Source organism: Sander lucioperca, chromosome 7 (assembly GCF_008315115.2).
Source record: "Sander lucioperca isolate FBNREF2018 chromosome 7, SLUC_FBN_1.2, whole genome shotgun sequence".
Classification (NCBI taxonomy): domain Eukaryota; kingdom Metazoa; phylum Chordata; class Actinopteri; order Perciformes; family Percidae; genus Sander; species Sander lucioperca.
Window position 1 is genome coordinate 5,397,499 of NC_050179.1, and position 23,558 is coordinate 5,421,056.

General features: G+C 38.1%; 2 protein-coding genes across 2 annotated transcripts; both read left to right on the plus strand.

The window, feature by feature from the left end:
- Nucleotides 1-5,284: 5,284 nt before the first annotated feature.
- On the plus strand, nt 5,285-13,908 carry LOC116038612 (forkhead box protein P2-like). The gene is made up of 14 exons (XM_031283137.2): nt 5,285-5,468; nt 6,357-6,440; nt 6,894-6,990; nt 7,816-7,993; nt 8,427-8,531; nt 9,077-9,164; nt 9,589-9,726; nt 10,527-10,686; nt 10,785-10,855; nt 11,571-11,672; nt 11,781-11,902; nt 12,505-12,574; nt 12,660-12,790; nt 12,885-13,908. Exons 1-14 carry the CDS (start codon nt 5,376-5,378, stop codon nt 12,997-12,999), a joined length of 1,554 nt encoding a protein of 517 aa, XP_031138997.1. The 5' UTR covers nt 5,285-5,375; the 3' UTR covers nt 13,000-13,908.
- Nucleotides 13,909-16,276: 2,368 nt separating this feature from the next.
- LOC116038580 (myoD family inhibitor domain-containing protein-like) lies at nt 16,277-19,218 on the plus strand. The gene is made up of 3 exons (XM_031283093.1): nt 16,277-16,337; nt 17,270-17,521; nt 18,947-19,218. Exons 1-3 carry the CDS (start codon nt 16,277-16,279, stop codon nt 19,216-19,218), a joined length of 585 nt encoding a protein of 194 aa, XP_031138953.1.
- Nucleotides 19,219-23,558: the final 4,340 nt, after the last annotated feature.

A 23,558-nucleotide genomic window follows, 5' to 3' on the forward strand; every position in this document is an offset into this window, starting at 1 on the left:
TCGGCTTAGAATTACAGTAGGAACTGCTAAAAACACAACAACCTCGCCACCCGATGGACATACACACTCCCTAGGCTTAAATTACGATAGGAACCGCTAAAAACAACACTGTGTCTCAATTGTTTTTGCGAGTAACAAACTCGGGTACTCAATGTGATTACTTGAATGCTGAAATGACATAAAATGCCCGTCCCTTGAAGCCAAGATAAATTAGCCTGAAGCTAATGCTTACCTGTTGAGGGGGATATTAGCCAACTCGGTGTCCTTTTGGGCTCTAAGCTGTCTCCATCTTTCAAATACATCACCAATATTTACCCGGGGTTTGTTACGTCTCTGGTCACACAACAGTTCTATCTCCGTTGATCCTGTTTGTTTGTTTGCTGCTTTCATGGCTATAGTAACGTTACAGCTGTAGCGCGCTGGGTTTACGTTTTTACAGGTATATCTGGCAACCCGGCCTGTCTGTCAAACTGAGCAGTTGATAACAACACACAGGCCAAAACACAAACAGAAATTCCGTCACGGAACAGAAATTTCAAAAGGAGAAAATACTGGCATTAGCATTGTTGTCAGAAAAGATAGTATTTCAACTTAGCATGTTTCCTTAATATCTGATGACGCATTGGGGTCATTTTTGGATTTATTACAGTAAATATATTACATATTGGACCTTTAAAGTATTATAATGAAAAGTAAAACAAGATGAACACTAAATGGAAATGTTTTTTTTTCCTGTTTCTGAATATACAGAATAAATGTACATTAAAACTGGAGGGCAGGTAAACACTAATCCAGTAGGTGGCAGAAAGTTACCTTGGTAACAATAGCTATAATTCAATCATTAATTGCTCTGTTCTTCTTTAAAACACATTTTGTAGATAGAAGATCTATTTGGCCACACTTCTCAAATGTCACTTATATAAATGCATCATATCTAAATTTACATCACTTATCCACATTTACATGGTGTCAATAGTTTCATCCTTAACATGTGTTATATTATTGTTGTGTAGATTCAAAGCTATGCCATGTTATTTCTTCATTCTTATGCCATGATAAAAGAGAAAACCTTAACATTGTGTGTGTGCAAATAATGGATTATTTGTTGTTTACCTTGATATCTCTCTCGTCTCACCAAAGTATAATTACTCCTGATGCTATGGCAGCCTGACCTACTCGTCATCTTCCTTCATCATGTAGTTGCAGTCTGTAAAACATTTTTGCAATAAAGAGCTGACATTACAAGAATACACTGTAGGAGTAGTATGAATAACAGAAGAAAAGAAAGAAAAGAGCAACAAAAGAGTAAAACCAACATACTTAAAATCATGAAGAGGTGTAGAACTGTCCTGTACAAAGTTTATTACGTCAGAGTCATTTCAGGTATTGTTTGTCAGTGTAGCTGTGTTGAAGTTTTACACTCTAGGGTACACAGCATTTATCAACAGCCAAAATTAAAACACTTTCATTTGTTTTAAACAGATGTACTGATATGCTATTCAAATAAAAGTGCTGAGGCCACTGTAAATAGCACTTTGATAACAGTTTGACAGTTGTGTAGCTGCAAAGTTCTTTTTGTCGTTGACACTGCATATCTAAATAAAATCACAGACAACTACACTTGTCTTTTCTCAGAGCGAACCCTTTGTTTTAATCATGAAAGACAATAAATTATGCTTGTTTTGAGGCATTTATTTTATTGGATAGTGTATGTCTATGAATATCAACAGAAAAGCAAATGCCTACACAAATGGATTCTTACTGTGAAATAAGCAACCAGAAAGCACAACATCATGTTTTGTCTATATAATATGTCAAAATATACATTATATTTTATATCATTGCAATGTAGATGTGATGTTTATTAATCCAAAATATAGAGGACCTTTTCAAGTCAAGTAGAAGTTTATTTGTCCCCAGAGGGGCAATTTGTTTTTTTTTATAAATGTTAAAAAAGAAATCATCACTACAAATGTGGAGACACTCAGGTAAGCCCTGTTACTTTTAAGCCCAACATAAAAAAAAGAAGCTCTAGCTGATTTTCCTGTTTTTCACATCCTGGTAATCAACTGCTATTCTCACTGTCTAAGGCTGACACTGTGGCTCCTCCCACTCAGGTAGACACACAACTCCATCAGTTCTCTCCCATCCTCACTCCAAACTGCAGGACTTGGAGACATCAACTCTGCCTTGCTGTTCTGAATTCGACTCACCTTAACGGTATGTAGCTTTAATACAGTTCTGACAGAAATAGAGATATCAGAGAGCTTTGATCAGATTTTACTTCTTGTATGTTTCTAAGAATGAATAGCTTACTTAAAGTTAAATTCCTATTTGTGCTCAATTGGTTAATATTGATATTGTATTTTATAGCTCTCTTGTGTTTATATGTAGGGTCTTTTTTTTTTTTTTACCTCTTAGCTTCTTCTCCATCACTGCCGAGATAAGAGATGTAAAAAAAAGTTGGACTTGGAAATCTCCATGCAAGCTTTACTGGATCTTCATGACCTGCCAATAAGAAGACACAGACACATTTACTGACTATATATTGCGTCAAATAACACCGATTTGAGAAAGGTGATACTGTGTGATAATGTCCATGTCCAACACATCAAAACATATTTAAATTGCATCTATATAATTTCATTTGATTGTTCATTTCAGTCGTGCAAAGGATCATTTTTTACTGCATTTTTGTTTTATTTCTTTTTGTTTCTCTTATTAGCCAGCACCTCAAAAAGCATGCCCATCATCTTTGGTATTTTCTTTTCTTGTCATGTCTTTACCACAAAGCCACACAAAGGTGTAATTTAGCAATGCTGCTGATCTGTATCTCAGTGTGTGAGTCTTATATCTTATTTCGTGTTGACTGTTTTCTTTTAGGAGCTGAGCTGGTATGCCTGAGTCTCCTCTCAGTCCCACGGCAGCCCGTCAAACCCCAGCCAGCAGCCTCCTCAGTCACACAGACATCGGTGCAAGAGAGAGAGTAGCTAATGGGGACTCCTGCAGTGAAGTGAGTGGTGAAAACTTGCAGAGTCTCCACCATAAACAGGTATCTTCATCCTACTCCTCAACCTCCCCCTCATCCTCCTCTGCTGCCTTCGTCTCTGCTTCCTCTTCATAAGCGGGAAATAGAACAGTCTTAGGCAAACAGATGTCAAGAGAAATACCTGCATGTCAGCTCCATATTGGACGTCTTCTGACAGGACACCAAACCCAGAGCCTGCAGCTCTGTTGACAGTGGTAGGGATTTCATATGAGATCTGATCCGGGTTGGGAGTTGACACGCAGAACTCTGTTTGTCCTTCATTATTAGTTTGTGAGTCAGAGCCAGGGAGGAATAATTGTCCACAGACCTAGGCCAAACAGATGCAAGTGAAAGGCAAATAAGCATGACCCAACATAATTTTATGGTTGTCTGTTGTGATTCCATCCCTGGGAATCTTAATCTAGGGGATCTATGAAACAACAAAATAATGAACGCCTGGTCAACGCAGTTTCCTTCAGTCTGTTGTCCCGTCTTGTCAGTTTGGTCTGCTCTTATCACTTAAGTCACTTTCTAAACCTGTGCAAGGCGCTATACTTGTGACCCTAACAATAAAACAAAAAACATTGCCAGCATACAGTAGTAAAGGGTCTAATAGCTTTGGCTGCAACCACGTGAGCAAAATATTATTTTGTCATTTTTGTTGAAACATGAATATAGTATAGGCCTAAGTGACATTGTCATTATGCCACCGATACAACGTTGCCTGTCTGCCAGACTGTGATTTCAGATTTCAAAACATAATAATGGCTTGTGATATGAAAGTTTTTCAACCTGAAAACTCTGCACAATTTTACAAATGAAGACTATTTACTGTGAAGACTGGTTTTCTCTTATAACAAAAAAAAGGGACATCCATCAGTAATGTATTTCTTCCAAACACCTCGAATGGTTACCCAGTGATTTGTAAAGCATGATAATGAAACCAGCTGTATGTCAGTGGCTTCTTTAAAACTACATACACTAGAAGATTCAGGAAATACCCAAGAAGTGTAAGACTATATGGCTGCAACTTGCAATTGTTTTCATTATTAATGAATCTGTTCAGAGTTTATTACGATCAATCAATAAACTATAAACAATCAAAGTTACCTCTTTAAGTTGCTTGAAAAATTGTTGGAGAATTTAAGAAGTAGGCCTATGTGGTGCATTGTTAATTTTAGCAAAGGCACTTTTTTTATTCCCCTCACATTTAGATAATTTTTTTGTGTGTAATTAAATATTGCAAATAGTCGAACAAATGCTGCACATTTTCTGTTTATTCCACCAATAATTTCTCTGTCCTAATCTTTTATCTCCAGTTCCTTTAGTCCAAAAATCTATTTAATTTGAATACAAACAGAAAAGCAGCAAATCCCCACATTTAAGAGGCTATAAATGCTGTAACTGCAAATTCTTTAAAATGGTCACATTTTTGTTGATCGACTTATCAATTAATCAACCTACTGTTAAATAAGACCAAATCCTACGTGCCTACAAGCAAAGCAGACTGTTATACCTGCTGTGCCAAAGTTAAACTAATTTCCACTGTTCTAAACTTTTTTTAGAACAGTGGACATTTTTCTCTTATCAGTCTAGTCGAAACAAAGGAGGTATTATCTCAAAGGACTGGGAAAAAATTGAAACAGTTGAGGTCCCTGATGTATTCTTCTTTCATTACATCCTGCAAGCCGCTAAGATATTACTCTAATATAGACTTATAAGACTTCACAGACACCGACGAAGAACATCAGGTCACAGCCCTTATACAGTTGACAATTGACATTTTGCATGTAGAAAATAAGAGACGTTCAAATAATACATTATATTTCCCCCAACAATCAATTTACATTATTATTATTATTATTATTATTATTATCTTTAGCATTGTTTGTAATACAACATGTTGGATTTGTAAGTGTTGTTTATTAATGCTTTCATGTTGATGTTACCTCTGTATTAATACAAAAGGAGACAATCACACTGTTATTTGTAAAACTCAATCAGTAACAGTGCAGATCAGTTATTATTCTGTGCGTGTTTGCCTTGATTAATACCCATACACTTCTATTAGGAGTCACAACAAGCATGTAATTGTGTTGCTAATTAACTGGTCAGCCAATCTCCCATCTCATTTAGGGTCAATGACACAATCCAGCATGATGATGTTCACAAAAGGTTGACAGCACTGTTTTGTAATTGGATTGGAAAGACTCCTATTCGACGGTTATTATTACTGTTTAACACCTGACACTTGCCTTCTCACTCACTCGTCCTCTTGCCTTCACTCTGTAGACTGTGGTCCTTTAACAGTTTATCCTTCCTCATCTTCTTGAAGGTGTTTGTGGCTATGATGGCTCCTCAGCAGATGCAGCAACTCCTTTCCTCCAACCAGCTGCAGGCTCTCATTCACCAGAAGCAACAAGCCCTTCTGCTCCAGCAGGTAATTAATGCAATATTAACACTACTTATAATACACTGCATTCTGGTTTACTGGACTATAGCCCACCTTTGCAGAATAAAGTTTGAGTTTTTCTTATAGCCTATTTATTGGACTGAAACTACTGTAACTAAATGAGTGAAGGCAATATGTTAACTTTAGCCATAAGCGAGTAGATAGAGATAAAGATAGATATGTTAATGTAACATTAGCTAGTTAGCCTAGCTAGCATTAGCTGTTAACCTTCCAAGGTAGCCACATCAAGGTAAGCACATTTGTTAGCTAGTCTGTCGACTGTCTTGTTGGGTCTGTCAGCTAGTCAAACTAGTCTGCTGAGGCATAAATAAACTAAAAGAATAAATAGCTTGTATGTCTTTTGGTTAACATTAACTTTAGCTACTTACCTACCTAACCTTCCAAGTTTAATTTATTGACATTGCTTTTTCATGACAGACATTTTTACTTGTCATAGCAGGAAGGAAACACAGGTATAATTAATAATAATGTACTACATTAAGCTTTACTAGTTTCAGGGCACTGTCATTAAATACAAAAACAACAGCACTAAAATCACTTAAATTCCAGCTTAAGTTCCTTTTGTCATTTATTTATTATTTAACTATTTTAATTAATTTGTTTGAGGTTCTTTGACTTCACCCCACATCATTCTTGCCAATGTTTTTGTCACTGTCACATCTTCAAACTAAAATAATAGTGAAATTGTACCTCCTATCTCAAATTGGCTCATTGTTGGTAGTAACAAAAGGAAAAATGTGCATGGCGGACCTCTCTAAAGAAAGACTCAAGGGATCCAGAAATATTTTTTTTTGAGAGTGAGGTGAAAGTCTGTAATAATAATGTTATAATAATGGTCCATCACTATTTTCCTAGCAACATCTGAAAGAGTTTTACAAGAAGCAACAACAGATTCACCTGCAGCTGCTTCAACAAAAGCCCAGCAAGAAAGTCAAAGAGGTAAGTAGTTATTCATGGTCTGTTTTTTTTTAATTCTATTTATTTAGGTTTTCAGTGTGTTTAACTCATTTAGCTCTAAAGTTTAGGATCAATAAAATGTAATACATTAAATTACAATGTCTGGTGTAAGTGGCCTGCAAGTGACATAAATAATACAAACCTAATTTAATAGGACAGATAGAGGAAGGTAGGAGATCCAACAGAAATGTCCAGTCAAGAGAGAACATGTTTGTGTGCTTTGTCACTTGCTTTTGGGCTTTGAGAACAATGTTTTCTAGCTGAAGTTAAGTCATTTTTGAAGGATGCCTTTACAGTTGCAGTATATGCCACTGATTCTATCTCAAGATCAATACTTGGACAACTGCCAGGAGAAAAGAAAGTGTGAGCACTGAGCAGAATTTCACATGAATACTACCTCACTTTTCTGTGAAATGTTCTCTCTCGGTCCGCCAGCTCCCTGCACAGCAGCTTGTGTTCCAGCAGCTCCTCCAGCAGCAGCAGCTCCTCCGGGTGCAGAGACCCGTCCTGTCCTCCCCCGCCCTCTCTCCAGGTCACTATGTTTCATCTCCCTCAGTAGCAGTGTCTGTTGAAAGAAACGGTGATGTCAGCTGTTTCATTTCCAGTGTACTGTGTGTTTCGATGTTCTCTACATTATCTGTGTTTTTTGTGTTGTAATACAGAGCATGTTTGCTAATGTGAGGTTACAATTTACAGTAAGGTTACTATTTGATGTTATCATACCACTAGGGTACAAACAAACAAATGTGGACATGAATCTGATTCAATTTTGTCACAGAGACTTCCACACAAGATTTGTTTCTCGTTGGTTTTATGCTCAGTTACATAACTGCACTAAACTCAAAAGATACGATGATTAAAGTGAACCTAAATTAGAAAACTCATCCTTATTGATCTTGTTATTGCTTTTCTTTGTTCTTTCTTTGTAAAGTGCCTTTGAGTACCCTTTTAAGCGCTATATAAAATTAATGTATTATTATTATTATTATTACTCATATTCTAGCTGTGCTAATTATTCCTTGATTACAGTGAAGAGGTAACATGAGGTCATGAGAAAGAGTTGCTCTTCTCGTTTCTGCCTTCAAACTTTGAGGTGGGAATGAGTAGAAACTGTGTGAATGTGGAGCACAGACGAAAAAGTGCAGATGTGAAGAGCAAAAAACATTCTCATTATAAAGTAAATATCAATATTTTGGAGAAAAAAAAAAAGATATACCACTCAGATGCCTCTAATGCATAATATATAGATAATAAACCATCCATTATTTTTGTAGTTTCCTAAATCAACATGGAAAACCAAAAACTCAGAACACACAGATTTGGAAATCTACAATATGTTTTTTCTTTTATGTTTTAGCTGGTTTTAGCCCTGCAAAGATGCAGCAGATATGGAAAGAGCTCACAAACGGAATATCTGAAGATAAAACCACATCGAAAGGCAATCAGGACTCTTCTGCTAACAATATAATGTCAACAAAAGTCACAGGGAGGCCAACCGGTGACCAGCAGTCGTCTTCTCCTCGCAGGGCACAATGGTACGATCTGTCTGTGTGGTGCTGTAAACTGATTGTGAGAACTGAGGTGATACTGCCTCTTTCTAAACATCAAAGACTTGTTATCTGTAGACATTTTCTTTCTCTCAAGTTGCGGGTGAGCAGCGGTTTTGCTTTGGCAGCGAGACTTCACTTTTAATTCCCCTTGGGATGATATATTTTGTCTTGTTTGTTTGCTTTGTGTTCCACCACCAGAAGTGGTTCAGCAAAGAAAAAGTTTACACGACAACATGTCCCAAATCAAAAGTAAATTGTTTTCCATTTGTTTTTAGTGCTCCCCTCCACCTCTCTCTGTCATGTTCTGCTACCTGAAAAGAAAACCACACTTATATCTGTTTTATTGCTGCTTTGCTCTCGTTTTGTTGCTGTTGTCTGGGTGCTGTGCTTTTTAATCATGACAATACTTTATCTCTAGTGCTGTCAAAGCTGATCGCGCTGCCGCACACGCTCTCTATGGTCACGGTGTGTGTCATTGGCCCGGATGTGAGTCGGTGTGTGAAAACTTCAGCGAGTTCATCAAGTAGGTTTTTAACTCCATCCTAATGCATTTCACTTTCTGACTCTAAATCTAAATCTCTAGTGATCTTTGAAAAACCCAGTAGGTTAGTTAACAAAACGTACTGCTGCTTTATTTCTGTGACTTAAATGTAAGGATAAGACATAAGGGCTAAAATGTCAGTCAGCTTGGATTCACCGTAATTACAATGTATTTCAATGGTATCAAAACATCCATAGAAACTTCTCAAACCGCTCGAGCATAATCCCCTTCTCTGCATATGTTCAGTACAGTATGCTTCAAATGATCTTCACTTCGCCAAGATATCATTAAATGTATATGTGCGTGAGTGGTTTAAATGAAGTTTTCATAAATTATTTGATAGATTTTGAGATTTTTTTTTTAATTTATTTTTTTTACCATGACTCTGGGTCACCATTGAAATACTTTGTAGCTGACTACAGCTGCTATCTCTGTGATGGAGCAAGCTGCAGACTTTTCAGAGTATTTGATACTCAATAGACAGATTCTCAGCAAAGTATTCCTTAACTCCCTGTTGTGTGTTTCAGGCACATAGGCAGCGAGCACACTCTGGATGACAGAAATACAGCACAGTGCAGAGTCCAGATGCAGGTGGTTCAGCAACTTGAGCTTCAGGTAGGAATGAGTCCCAAAAAAAGATGTCCAACAGTGAAAAGTTAGAACTGCTGCTTGGATGTGAGCTAGTCTGGAAACCTGTCGTATGTGTTTGGGTCAAACAAAGGAATTTTTAGTCTGCTTTGCACAGGTGATTAGTTTGTATTGATTTAAAAAAAAAAAAATGTCTACCCTGATATTTATAGCAGCAATAATAGTCTGAAAAACTAGATTGTCTTCCCTGAGTTTCCCCCAAATTTCACCACCTGAACACCTTTTTGCTCAAGGTAAATATTCTTGTAATGTTCTGTAGAACACTGCCTCCTTCCTGATGTCCAAATGTGTTTGGTTCATAGCATTCCATCTCGATAACGTGTGTTCAGTGATTTTGAAGTGACACCATCCACTCTGATTTCTTCTCCTCCCTCTTCATCTCCTTTAACAGCTCTGCAAAGAACGGGAGCGTCTCCGAGCAATGATGGCTCACCTGCATCTGCCATCTTTAGAATCTCAGTTGATCTCTGCACCCGCAAGTCTACAGTTGCCACAATCTGATACGGCTGCTGACCCACACGGTCTTCAGGTAGATAGTGTGCAGTAATAGCTGTGAGAACAACAGAGACAAAGTAAATGAGCTGTAAACTGTACAGCATTTCAGAGCTGTGAGCAAAACTCCAAATATGTATATAATATGTGGTGGAGAGTGAAAATAACATGTCTGGCTACAACCTCATCTTCTGCTGCACTGATGAAGATACCGCCAGCCTGTAATCAACCTGGTGAACTTTTACAGTTAGATGAGTTGCAGAAATATGTTGGCATTTTCTTAGAAACAAAAAAAAAGTAGCCTAGGGGTACACCTGCATGAGATGAAGGTCATATTAAACCCTGCTCAGAAAAATGATGCCAGATCGGATCACAAATGCATTTCTTGGAAAAAGTTTTGCGCCTATTTACCGTTACTCTCACATTACTTTTACACTTTTGCCTTGTTGAGATCTCCATCCTTACTGAGTGTGACTGACTGCATGGTGTGAGTTCTGAGCGCGTTCTTTCCTTTCATTGCCCAGCTGTTGGCACCAGATGGCTGCCATTGTGTTTCCAGACATCAGACATGCTCTCATAATGTGGAAGCTAATCAGATGTTAATCTTGCAAATATTTCACCATAATCACAACACTCACCAAACAATTTCACCCTATAATTAACAATAATTGGCTTCCTTCTTCTTGCGATATTAGTGGAATCACCTCTGAGGAGGCGAATCAAATCGCTCTGTTACACTCTGTTTAAAATCTCCCACTCTGTTTTTCTTTCTCTGTCAGTCTTTTCATTCCACTGGCTCCTTTGTTAACTTGGATCACCTGCTTGTGTCGCTCTCAGGTCAGCTTAGACGCTGGCCCCAACAACCTGGCCTCGCCGAGCCCGTCAGATTCCCCACAACCGCTGGCCTCTGTCAGCACTCCATCCCAGGGGAGTGAAGAAGAGTGTGCTGGGGCCATAAGATGTCGTCATCACCCTTTGGTCTACTCCCTGTCTTCCGGTAAAACAAATACTGTTCATATCACTTTTATGCTCATAAACAATAAATAGTCCATAGCAAATTTTCTACTTCAGTTTCTATGTTTTGTCTTGTTTCAGAAAATGAATATGAGCTCTACAAGAACACCGATATCAGACCACCTTTCACCTACGCAACACTGATAAGACAGGTACAGTCTATACATTGGAATAGAAGTGATTTCTTTTCTTTACTTAACACATTGTATAGGTAACTCAGATGTAATATGTTAAATCACTTTTGATATATGCTATTCAGATGCATCCAGATGTTTTCTCCTTTGTGATTTTTACTCTGCGTTGTCCTATTTTGTGTTCACTGGTCCCTAGAATGTGAACAATGAGATAAACAACCTCTCTATGTACTGTATTTCTATGTGCATGTTGATTGCCGTATTTATGCTCATTCACTTGATCACAGCTGAAAACATCGACAGAAATTTAATTTGCAGCAATTTTGATAGTCGATTAATCATGTTATTTAAGTAACTTTTCAAGCCAAAAATCCCCTGGTTCCAGTTGCTTGAATATGATTACCTGCTGGCTCACTTTGTGGCCTACGATAGGAAACTAAATATCTTTGTGTTTATCAAACAAAAAAAGATTTAAATAGGTCAACTTGGGCTTTAGGCTATTTTCTTATGACATTCCTGACATTAATCATGAAAATACTTTATCGATAAAATAAACATTTTTTTGCATGAAATGGTTACTGATCTTTTATCTGAAAAAAGGCGGTCGATGCATAGAATTAGAAAATAAAAAGACTGCATCAGAGTTTTGAGTGTGCGGCTGTGAAAAAGTCAGGGCTTTAATTTGATCCTGTAATGTGCTACAGTTTTTTACCCCCCCCCCCTCCATCTACAGGCTATTATGGAAACATCAGACATGCAACTAACACTCAACGAGATATACAACTGGTTCACACGGACATTTGCTTATTTCAGACGCAACGCCGCCACTTGGAAGGTATCACACCCCCAGATAATTAACTATGTGATCCCAGCGTGTGTCATACCTGATTTATGCAGCATGTATTCAGTAATATCTCCTTCACTCTGATTTTCTTTGGATCAGAACGCAGTGCGCCACAACCTGAGCCTGCACAAGTGTTTTGTGCGTGTGGAGAATGTGAAAGGTGCAGTGTGGACAGTAGATGAGGTGGAATACCAGAGGAGGAGATCCCAGAAGATCCCAGGGTACGATAGATGGCTTCCTGTTTATCACAGCGCTGGTATCAGGGTATCTGCATTTATTTCAGGTTAAATGATATTTAAGACATTTCTTTAATTCGTCCAAGTCAATAAATTGCATTTTATTGGCAAAAAGCACAGAAGCAAAGACACTCAAGGGTTTCCCCATCTTTGCTTTAGCATTCAACTAGAAAACATAATTTCATAAACACAAAATTAAGATTTTTCTGATCTGTCTTGACACCAGTGTGTTGTCATCAGAGTCAAAATAGAGAAATAGACAAGACATATCGTGTATAGCTGTGTACAGCACTGTCATCTTTACCCTGTGTCAAAATAGGTTCCTTATTACTAGAGTATTGCACGTTTGTTTCTTGATAATAGACCTCCATAAATGAATGATACATATGACTGGACTGACCCTGTTGACAGTTTCAAGGCTCTAGTTCAAGGCTCTTTCCTGACTGTTTATGTGACTGTATTATTTGTCATCATAACTGACCTTGCCTCAAACTATTGCTCTTAACCATGTGGTATTGATTTGCTTGCCATGAATTAGACATGGATTGTGTTCATTTGAAAATTCTGTTACCTTTGTTATTCCGCAGGAGTCCATTGCTGATGAAAAATGTGTCCTCCAGCCTTGATTTTGGGACTGTTCTGAATGCCAGCTTACAGGTGAGAGGACGTCTTAGCGTACACCTTCCTGATTACAGGAGTTTGAACTGGTTGAGGTCACTGTTTCTTCTTCTTTGTACCGTAGACGGCACTGGCTGAGGCGTCACTGCCAGGATTCAAGAAGGCGTGTGTGAGTAGAAGCTCCATGAGTCAAACACTGGAGAACAAAGCAACAAACAGCAACAGTAAACAAAACTTCTCTCCACGAGTCCAGCAGTGAGTTTTATTTATTGTGAACTCCAAAAATCTATTAAAGTACTGATGTGCTGCAATAATTGATCGTAATGTTTTTGTGTTGCACCTCTTGCAGGTCTCTTTTCCTTAAAGGCGAAGCACTGAATCTGAATGACCAAGACTCTCTGATGGCCACAGTAAAGCCAGCCATGACTGAAGATTATGAAGAACATTCGTTTGACCCTGAATGACAAGAGAACGGTTTCAAACACTCTGCCAAGGCGAGCCCTCTTACAATGTTAATGCAGTGCGAAGTTCTCACCAAAATATCTTTTGATCAAATACACAAAATGGAGATATTCAGAATTGTGGTTCATCATATGGTTCAACTATATTATATTGATTTTGTTGACATGTCTGCAGCAGGCCACTTTTTCTTTTGATATGTCAACCTTAAAGAAAAGAAAGGGGAATATAGTGCCACCTGTAGTACATACAATGACAAAGAAATATTACAGTTAAATAAGAGATTCAATGTATTTAAAGCCAAACTGTTGCTCACATTTGAACTACCCAGATAATAAAAATGAATGACATTTTTTTCAACCTGGCCAAGAAAAGTGCATCATGACAAGAATCAAAATAGAGGAGAATGAACACAATCAAAAAGACGAGTTGGGATCTGATAGTTTGGGGGAAACGGTGTCTTTTTCACCATGAAGAAATCCCACACTTTTAAATGATACGATCCAAAGGCCAAAGGACAGACATATTTCTTACAGTATGTTGTAGAGAAGGAATGTTTTGTCTGTTTTTGTGATAGTTAAAAACAGTGAATGCTACATTACAGCAAAGAGAGAGCTGTTTTCTGTTGATGAAATATTTAAAAACATGTATAGTCTGTACTGTGGCTTCTCTCTGTTGTCTTTGAAAATCAGCCTGCTGAAATGTGTTTTATCAATGTCAATTCGTCTTGTGTGTTTACCTGTTTCCCTGTATGTAACTTATGTATTTAATACATCACTGTCACAGAAATAAAGATTCCAAACATTCCACTTTTATAACATTGTGAGGGTATTTACATTAGATGCTGTGCTTGTCTGTAATTGTATGCCCAACGTGTCGGATTACAATGTAATAATAAATATATGTAAACCTGATAATTGTTTGTTTATTTAATCATTGTCACATGTGTGATTTATGGCATTAAAGTCAACATTTGTACTCCACATTCAGACCAAATTGAAATGTATGCTCAACCCAATAGTATACTTGACACCACAGCTGCTGCTAACCTGGCATGGTTACGCCTGGGAGAGTGTATGTTGGGTGAATGGAAATTTAAAATTTGGTAAATAAAAAATTCTTTGTTTTGGGTAAATACATTTGAAATGTCATGCTAATGCTTGTGTAAGCAGCATAATACAGTAAATATAAACGTCATTTTTTTTTCTCCACAGAATGTCAATAGCAGTAGCAGGGTCGTGTTCAGGTCTTTAGTTTTTTGGGTATTTCTAATACGAAATTAGAATGATCTAATCAAACTAAACTAAGATTAGATAATCTATCGTATAATTAGATCGATTCACATAGACATTAATAAATACAATCCAAATCCTTCACAATATAGCTGCAATAGTCAATTTTGAAATGTTTATTTAGCAAGGTGTGTTTTAAACTATACATGAATAAAGGTGCCATACCTTAAGATACATAGTGAACATAATACTACTAATTATCATATAAACAGCAGATTGATTTTTGAAAACAATGTTAAAAAACAACACATTTCTAAACAAGTTTTGTTAATATGCATGGTTGTTTGTCTTTTGATCACTAAAAAAAAGCTTTTAGTTTATCCTCCTTTTTTTAATCACATCATGTAAAATGCTAAAATAAAATAAAAACATGGATAAACAATGGTCTCATCCACTGACAAACACCATGAAGTGGAGCTGTTACTGTCGACTTCACTACCAAATACAGAACAAAGGCCTACGGTTTTTCATTTTTCAGCTTCCTGTTTTGACTAATGTCAGTAATTGTCTTTGCTGATAACGAGTTAGCTTTAAGTTTGCTGTTGCCTCTCAGGGCTTCCTTTGATTCGCTGTCAGCCTATTAGATGACATTTTCATCTGACTGCCTCTCCACGCTGCGTTCACTGACTGAAAGTTAGCATGGTGCTAGACAACTTCAACAGCTTCACTTATGTGTTGCTTTGATGTGCCATATACTCACTGTGAGGCGGGCAAGTCAACATGTTTTTCAACACAGCACTTGTGACAGCACTAAGTCAACAGCCCGTCTGAAAGGGCTGGTCTCTGTTCATCTTCTCATCAGCATGTAATGATGATGCTGTCGCCCATGTGTCCTATTTCTTCATAAGATCCTCATCTGTGGGAAAACAAGATTTCCACATACAAAGATTTAAATGTCACTGACTGTAATTATATACTAATAATTATAATGAATTCATAAATTGATTTTGTTTTGAGAGGTTGAAATACAAACTCAGAACTAGTGATTGATAGAATACTGTGCTCTCAAATTACGTACTTAACATTGACCAATAGTGTTTTACATATATGAACATACATTTATATTTTACTGCATGTGAACAGGTAACAACATGACTAGACTCATTTAGATATTTAGGCCACCAATGTGGAGTTTGCAAATCCATCCACTGAGGAAGACCATGATATTTTGTTAAAAGCTAGCAAGTGGACCTTGAGTTAATGTTTTTTTGCCAAACAAAAATTAACAATATCATTTATAATTCTGCTAATTTGTGTGCCTTAATTATCGTTTATTTGAAATTTTGTTATTTGAAAGCATACAGTAAAAAAGGACATGTTAACTGATGTTTTTGTACTTGTTCTGTACAGTATATGTTTTACCAGATGTTTTAACTTGTTATTTTGATATTTGGATGTGCCAAATGTTTGGCATGATACAGAAATAAAATCTGACTAACACACTATTAATTCTAAGACATGAGCTACATAACTACAGAGCAAATTTAGTAATGCATTTATTTGCATACTGAATGCTAGTTAGTGTAGAATACATCTTTGACAGGTTTGTATAAGTGTGTGTGCGTGTGTGTGTGTGTGTGTGTGTGTGTGTGTGTGTGTGTGTGTGTGTGTGTCTGCATAAGTATTCCGTATTCAGCTAACACACTTGTGGGGTATGTGTCTCCATTGTGTTAGGTGACTAAAAGCAGAACAGAGAAGGCAACCTAAAGTCACACAACCGGGCCTCGGCTGTCTCTGCTGTTCTGTGATCAGAATGTTAAGAGCGGCCACTCAGGGATCTGCTGGGTAGGGGAGTGTTATTAAGTCACTGAACAACAACAAACACACATACAGTACAGCTCACAGTCTCCTGAGCGGTGACTCAGGCCGGCATATTGGGTGTTGTTGGAGGTTTCCTGACCTCTTGGTGCTGACAGAAGCATGAGGATGAACAAGGTGAATCGTTGAAAAAAAGTGTAACAGAGATCCTGAGCCGTCATGAGTATCAGACATGTTACCAGGAGAACATTTACCTGTGGACGGGACGGAGGAACAGAGCAACCCGACTAAAGGCAAGTACTCATGATGTGACCTGAAATAAGCAACTTATTTTTCTTAATACAAACCCACTGCAGCTGCTCTGGCCACATTTTTTTTAAAGCTTCAACTGATAGACAAAGGTACAATAGTTTGTGCTGCTATTCTTTATCTGTAAAGTTTACAATTTTTATCCTAACAATGTAAAAAGTGTTTAGTGTTTCCCGAAGAAACATCTGGGCAGGGTGGTAAAAACCCTGAAACACAATGAAAACATCATTACTGAACCATCTTAATTAATTATGTAAGGGTTAGAAGCTCTGTAAAGTGGGATTACACTGTTCATATGAAATGGAAGTGACTTTGATAAATGTCTACTGTTTTTATGTGAAACAATGTAAGCAAATTGTTTTAAAAAAATCTGGATTTTCAGACTTTTTATGTCGGTGTGGTCAGTAAGGAATCTGTGAAATCTTATGATAGCTTTGCAGCTAATATGACTTTCTTTTGATGTGGCTCAAGGTAGTGCACCTTTAAAATCAGCACAGGAAATCCTTTCAGCATGTGAGCCTGTTAGCAGAGGAAATACCATCCCCACTGACCTCATCAGCAGTAAGTGGAAACCGTGAGACCTTTACAGCAAACAACACAATGACCTAAATTAAATGTTGTGACTCTTGACGAGGGGCTATCCGCAACCAAAACATCTGGAGATAACGATACATTCCTGTACGGAAGAGGGTTAGGTTCCGTATTCCTGGGTGCAAAACAAGAATGTTATGCTTCTAGACTGTTGTACACTTAGCAGTCCGTTTCTAATTTTAAAGTCCAGATTGATTAAAAGGTGAATTTGTCTTGTGCTCACTCAGAAGTTTGATCATTAAGTAATTCTATTCCTGTTCTGTGATGATCAATAAGACAATCTTTACTGTATGTTGTCAGTTTTTTGTCTGTTTTCATTTCCTAGCTCAGCCTCTGCCTGCTGCAGCCCCACCAGCAGAGGCTTCACAGGAGGCAGCGGGGTTGAAGAAGCCTCAGTCTGACCTCCAGAAGACCACCTGCCCGCGATGTGGGCTCACAGTCCCAGAACACAGACTCCCCCCTCTCCCCTCGGGCCTGAGCCGACTGCAGGGCTCCAGCTCCTCGGTGCACAGCAGCAGCAGCAGGAGACGCAGGGGCAGTGTGGCTGGCTCACACCTACCTCCTGCTACACCTGCTGGTAGGCACAGCAATGAGGCTCACTTTCACACCGTTTGAATAGGACTGGACAATTTGCTTTTGTCCTGATTCGATTCTTTCATGATACTTAGGGGCCGATTCGATTTGTGTTGCGATTCTAGAAGTATTGCGATTCAATAGTATTGAGTATTGCGATTTTCTTTTCCTTCTTTAACAATAACAAAAGTTGAATAATACACTTGTAGAGACAATATATCATGAGACATTTCTAAAAATGAATTGTTTTCTAAAACGAATGCACATCACATGTCGGTCAGTCAGTCTGACATTTATTTCATTTGTGAAGAAGTAAATAAGGATTTTCTGCTTTCGCTCTGTTTTGCTGGAATTGGTGTAGGCGTGGTCAGCTGTACCGTATAAACAGAACATATTTAGGTCAATCATTGGTAAAAAAACATGAATAGAAAATATCGATTCTAGGGAAAATAATCAATTCTAAAAATTAGATTTTTTTTTTCCCACCCCTACTGGACAATATAATATAAAATTGATATCATGATATATGTTAAATTAATCACCATCTTAATCTACATCACATTTCTGTTCTTTAACTTTGGTGTCGGTATCAATATCGACTTACAATGAGTGAGCAAACTCTGTGAAACATTCAAATCATTTTTCTGTTGCCACCAAAGACAATCGATCTTATTCCACAAAAAGTTTCCTTTGAAGACTTTCAAACTGCTGGACTTTCGTGAAAGTGTTATCAAAGCGTGCAGTGGGCCACTCCTTGTTTATCCTTGTGTTCATGTTGTTATCTCTATGAAGTTATGCATTAAATCAATACGGTAGCCACACATAATGCTCCTTTTTCATCTACACCACATATAGACATTAGCATAAGTTATGTGCAGGGGTGTATAATTTGAGCGGCTAAGCAGGAATACGCTGAACCCCACTCCCCAGGGAATTCTGCCATCTGCTTTTCATTTACTTCCTTGAGTAAACAGGATAAAACAGCTCAATTTGCATGAGCTCACTCACTATCTGGTCCTTGTGAGGATGAAAACGCTAGCCGAGCAACAATACAACAGTTAGGATCGCGAGAGATGCACTGTAACACACCAAGTGGGGTTAATGTATGCAATTTCATCTGCAGCTAATTTGGGTGGGAGAGCAATTATCTCGTGACAGCTTCTTCCTAGTTGTTGTTCATCACTGGCAGCCTTGGTGGCCTTTTTTATTTTCCCCCGAGGACTGAACGAAGCTCTGTGATTAAGTAAACACATTCACACTTGATCACTGCGGCAGAGTAGTTTCTCTTTCAACTTCTAGTTGGCTCGACAAATAAACATGCGAGAGATTAATTTAGGGTTAATAGAATTGTTAATCCCCGTTTCTGGTGGTGTCTGACAGGCTTTTAGAACATCCATCAGCTTTTCTGTGACATTTTCCTCACCCACAGACTCGTGTTTACACCTGCTGCTGGCGTGCCTGTCATGCCAGTGCTCCGTGCTGCTTCTGGGTCTGTTGGAGGCCTGTTCCTCCTGCCTCCACACCCTCTGCTCCTGCTGCTGCCACGCCTGTGCCCGGTGTTGTTCGGCCATCCAGGAGGCGCCTATGGAGGAGCTCAACTGCCATGCCCACTGCCAGTCGGTGCTGGTGGAGTCTTGCTGCGAGCCAATTGAGTGTCTGGAGTTTTGCCTGGAGTGCTGTGAGATCTGCCATCGCAGCTAGGAGGGCTAATATACAAGACATGACGAGACTAAAACAACAGACATTAAAGTCAATGTGGGTTTCATTAGTACCGCAATAGTCTATATCCACGACGTTCCACTTCCCGGGGATTGCTCTGTTGCCGTCGGATATTCTGCTGGATTTCACTCTTTTCGGCCGGATGTCCGGTACCTTCCGCTTTCTTTGTGTTGGCATTTTAAACTCCGGTGGATTTATGAGGACTATGGTTAACTGCTCCTCAGATCTCTGCAGGGTAAATCCAGACAGCTAGCAAGACTAAGCGTTCAATCAGTTTTTTGTTGCACGACTAAAACAACTTTTGAACGTACACCAAAACAAGTTCTTTAAAGGTCCCATGACATGGTGCTCTTCGGATGCTTTTATATAGGCCGTAGTGGCCCCCTAATACTGTATCTGAAGTCTCTTTCCCAAAATTCAGCCTTGGTGCAGAATTACAGCCACTAGAGCCAGTCCCACAATGAGCATTCCTTAGTATGTGCCATTTCTGTGTCTTTAGCTATTGAGGAGGAGAGAGGGGGTGTGGCCTTGACCAACTGCCACTTTGCTCGTTTGAAAGCCATGATGTCTCTCTCTCATGGGTGGGCCAAATTCTCTGGGTGGGCAAAGCAGAGAAAGGGGAGGTAACCTTGCTCCTTATGACCTCATAAGGAGCAAGATTCCAGATCAGCCCATCTGAGCTTTCATTTTCTCAAAGGCAGAGCAGGATACCCAGGGCTCAGTTTACACCTATCGCCATTTCTAGCCACTGGGGGACCATAGGCAGGCTGGGGGAACACATATTAATGTTAAAAAAAACTCATAAAGTGAAATTTTCATGCCATGGGACCTTTAAGTACTGAGTTGAAGTCAGGAGGCCATTGGCTAAGCTTAGCATAAAGCTTGGAAGATGGGGGAAACAAATAGCCCGGCTCAATCCAAAGTAAAAAACCAAATAAGTTCAAGCCCCAACACCTCTAAAGCTCACATATTAACATAGTGTATGTCATTTGTTTAATCCATACACAATATTTTATTGTTTATCCATTCACCCGGCACTTAGGTGCCGTGTCTCAGCTTATTGCCTGGCAACCTCAAGAGTTATGTGCTGTTACTCCTTGTTAAACCATAAATTGGCATTTTTTTCAGATTGAACAAACAAGATGTTTGGACAGAGCCAGGCTGGCTGTTTCCCCGCACTTCCAGTTTTTATACTAAGCTAATCACCTCCCAGTTTCACTAATCAAAACATCATATTTGGTTTAATTAGTACAAGAACCAAAGTGTAAAACAAGTTAAGACATGAGTGTGGTGTCAATCTTCTTATTGATCTCTCTGCAAGAAAGTAAATGAGTGTATTTCCCAAACTATTTCTTTACCATCTGTGCATTCTCATCTCATTGCAACCACGCTGACAAGAGGAAGGAATAGCTGCATTATTTATCTCCTGGTTGATTTTGTGGAAAAGAGATTCAAGGTCCTTTTGGAATATAAAAGAAATGTGTCGAGGTCATTTGTTCTGCTTGTTAAATCTCTTTGGATAGCCAGGGGGAATAAAATTGAAGCCAGAGTGGGACTCATTAATACTCCAGTGGTGATCTTGATCACATTGCTGCACAACTAATTTTCTTTTTATAAACAAGCACAGATACTTGCTGCACTGCATAGTGTACACGCTACAGTACATTCACGATTCAGGCTTTATTCTACAGAAATGAAGCCTTTTGTTTGTACATCAAGTTGCATCAAATGACTTTGACCCAGCAAGACCCTGAACGAGAAAGGTCTACCTCTTTGCTCAGTTTTGTAAGGGTTCTCATGTTATAAGATTGCAGGCTTGACTTCTCTCTGCGCAGCTCTTTGCAGCTGAAGGAACAGGGCGACAAAAAACTTGTCAGCTCTTTCTTGAATCCCTTTTCATATTTGTCATATAAAGCGCTTAGAACATAAAAGGATGCTCATTCTCTCCAGATCTTGGAAGATGGAAGTCGGCTCCTTTAAAGTCGTCGTGTGAGATGACAGCAGAGAGGCAGAGTAAACAGCCAAAAATAAAACAAAGCGGCGATAAAGACAGTGCTGTCAATCTGTCCGAGCGAGCCAAGAGGCTCATTTAAATCATGTTAGAGCGAGTAAATCGAATTTAAGTATATCTTTTGCCCATAACACATTTGGATTCTGCTAGTGACAAGAAGGAGCGGTGACGTCCAATTTAGAGCATGGCGAGCATACAGCAACAAATAAACACTCAGGTTTGTTCCACTTGTCCCCCTCAATTTGTCATACCCTTTACCCACTGCTGATGTCTACCTCCACAAATCACAAACAGCTGATATTGTCAGAGTGAATTCAGAACCTATATATGTTGCAGCCACACAGTAATATAGGGCTGCATTTTTTTCAGTCGATTCATTTGTTGATTATTTTCTCGATTAATCGATTAGTTGTTTGGTTCATAAAATGTCAGAAAATGGTGAAAAATGTGGATCAGTGTTTCCCAAAAGCCCAAGATGACGTCCTCAAATGTCTTGTTCTGTCCACAACTCAAAGATATTCAGTTTACTGTCACAGAGGAGAGAAGAAACTAGAAAATATTCACATTTAAGAAGCTGGAATCAAAAATTTTTTACTTTTGTCTTAAAAAGATTACTCAAACCGACTAATTGATTATCAAAATAGTTGGCGATTAATTTAAAAGTTGACAACTAATCGATTAATCAATTAACCGTTGCAGCTCTACAGTCATATATTGTTTTAAAATGGATGTATATATTTGCATTTGAGTTTTGATTAGAAATCACCACTTACAAAATAATTTTAATGAAAGCTTTTCATTTTATAGTGGCAAAAACAATAAAACTAAGGGCTTTCGGTGTGATTAGATGCAGTAAACAGAGAAAGGTCTGTCTTGTAATTAAGTCGACCAAATGACAATTAATTGGCAACTGTTTTGTTAACAGATAAATAATTTAAGTTATTTTTCAAGCAAAAACTACAATCTTTTCTGGTTCTGCTTCTCAATTGTGAGACTTTTTTGCTTCTCAGTGTTTTATGCGTTGATAAATTGATTCAATATATCTTTCATTTCAAGACATCACACTGGGCTTTGAGAAATAGAGAGGGGCAATTTCTGACTTTACAGACCAAACAATTACATGAAAATAATTGGCAGAATATTCAATAATGTATAATTATCATTAGTTGCAACACTTAGTGTTTGTTTTTTATATTAAAATAGCAATATCATAAAATATGAATCATAAAAAAGCAAATATACAAAGAAGGGGTAACAATTTCAAAGTCTAAAAAAAAATCAATCAAGTAAGAACTGGTTAAAACTAAATATAAAACATTATTTTACACTTTAATTAATAACATGTCAAACCCCCCTTAATATGCTATTTGGGATAAATGATATGCCTTATTATTTTCTTATCAATTTATTGAAAATTGATTTCCTCTGTGTACTCATGAGGACACTGAAGTCATGTCAAGTCATTTTATTTTCGTTTTTCTTGAATTTAAGGGTGCCACAAATCAAGGGGAAGTTTACATTCTACAATTAAAAACCTGTTTTATAAGTTGTTTCAAAACTTTCAAGTCGTCTTTAATGCTCCTTTCTGCATGTTCAGTAATCCTGTTTAAGATTATATGTAACTAGTTACTTATTACTTCAATTTCTCCTTGTAAATGAGACAGGAAAAGATCATACTAAAATCCCAAAAATCTGAAGAAAGAATCAACTGTATACCTCCCTTGAAACTGTCTGTCCTCTTTAAACCTTAAAGCGTAACTCACGCCAAAATGCAACCTAGGGTCTTTTTGTGAATGTACCCGAGTCAAACTTTCGTTTAAAAGCATAATTAGGACGGAAGCGCCACTTTTAAGATTGACCGTATTCTCGTTTTCGGGTCAAATGGCCTTTTGAATGGGATAGCTAGGGGCTACTATGATCGCATCAAAATCACTATTTTTAAAACACTAAGAAGGCTCGACACAACATGAAACTTTGCTCGAAGTCTCACCAGGGGCTCTACCCATGAACTCAGCATTGAGAACATTGTTGTGTACCCAGACACTTTTTGACTGGCAAGATGGCGGCGAGCGGAAAAAAACAACTGCTAAAGTGAGTTGTTCAAAACCTTTCTTTTTAGTAAAGTAAAAATTAGTGTACACAAACAATGTTCTCAATGCTGAGTTCATGGGTAGAGCCCCTGGTGAGACTTCGAGCAAAGTTTCACGTTGTGTCGAGCCTTCTTAGTGTTTTAAAAATAGTGATTTTGATGCGATCATAGTAGCCCCTAGCTATCCCATTCAAAAGGCCATTTGACCCGAAAACGAGAATA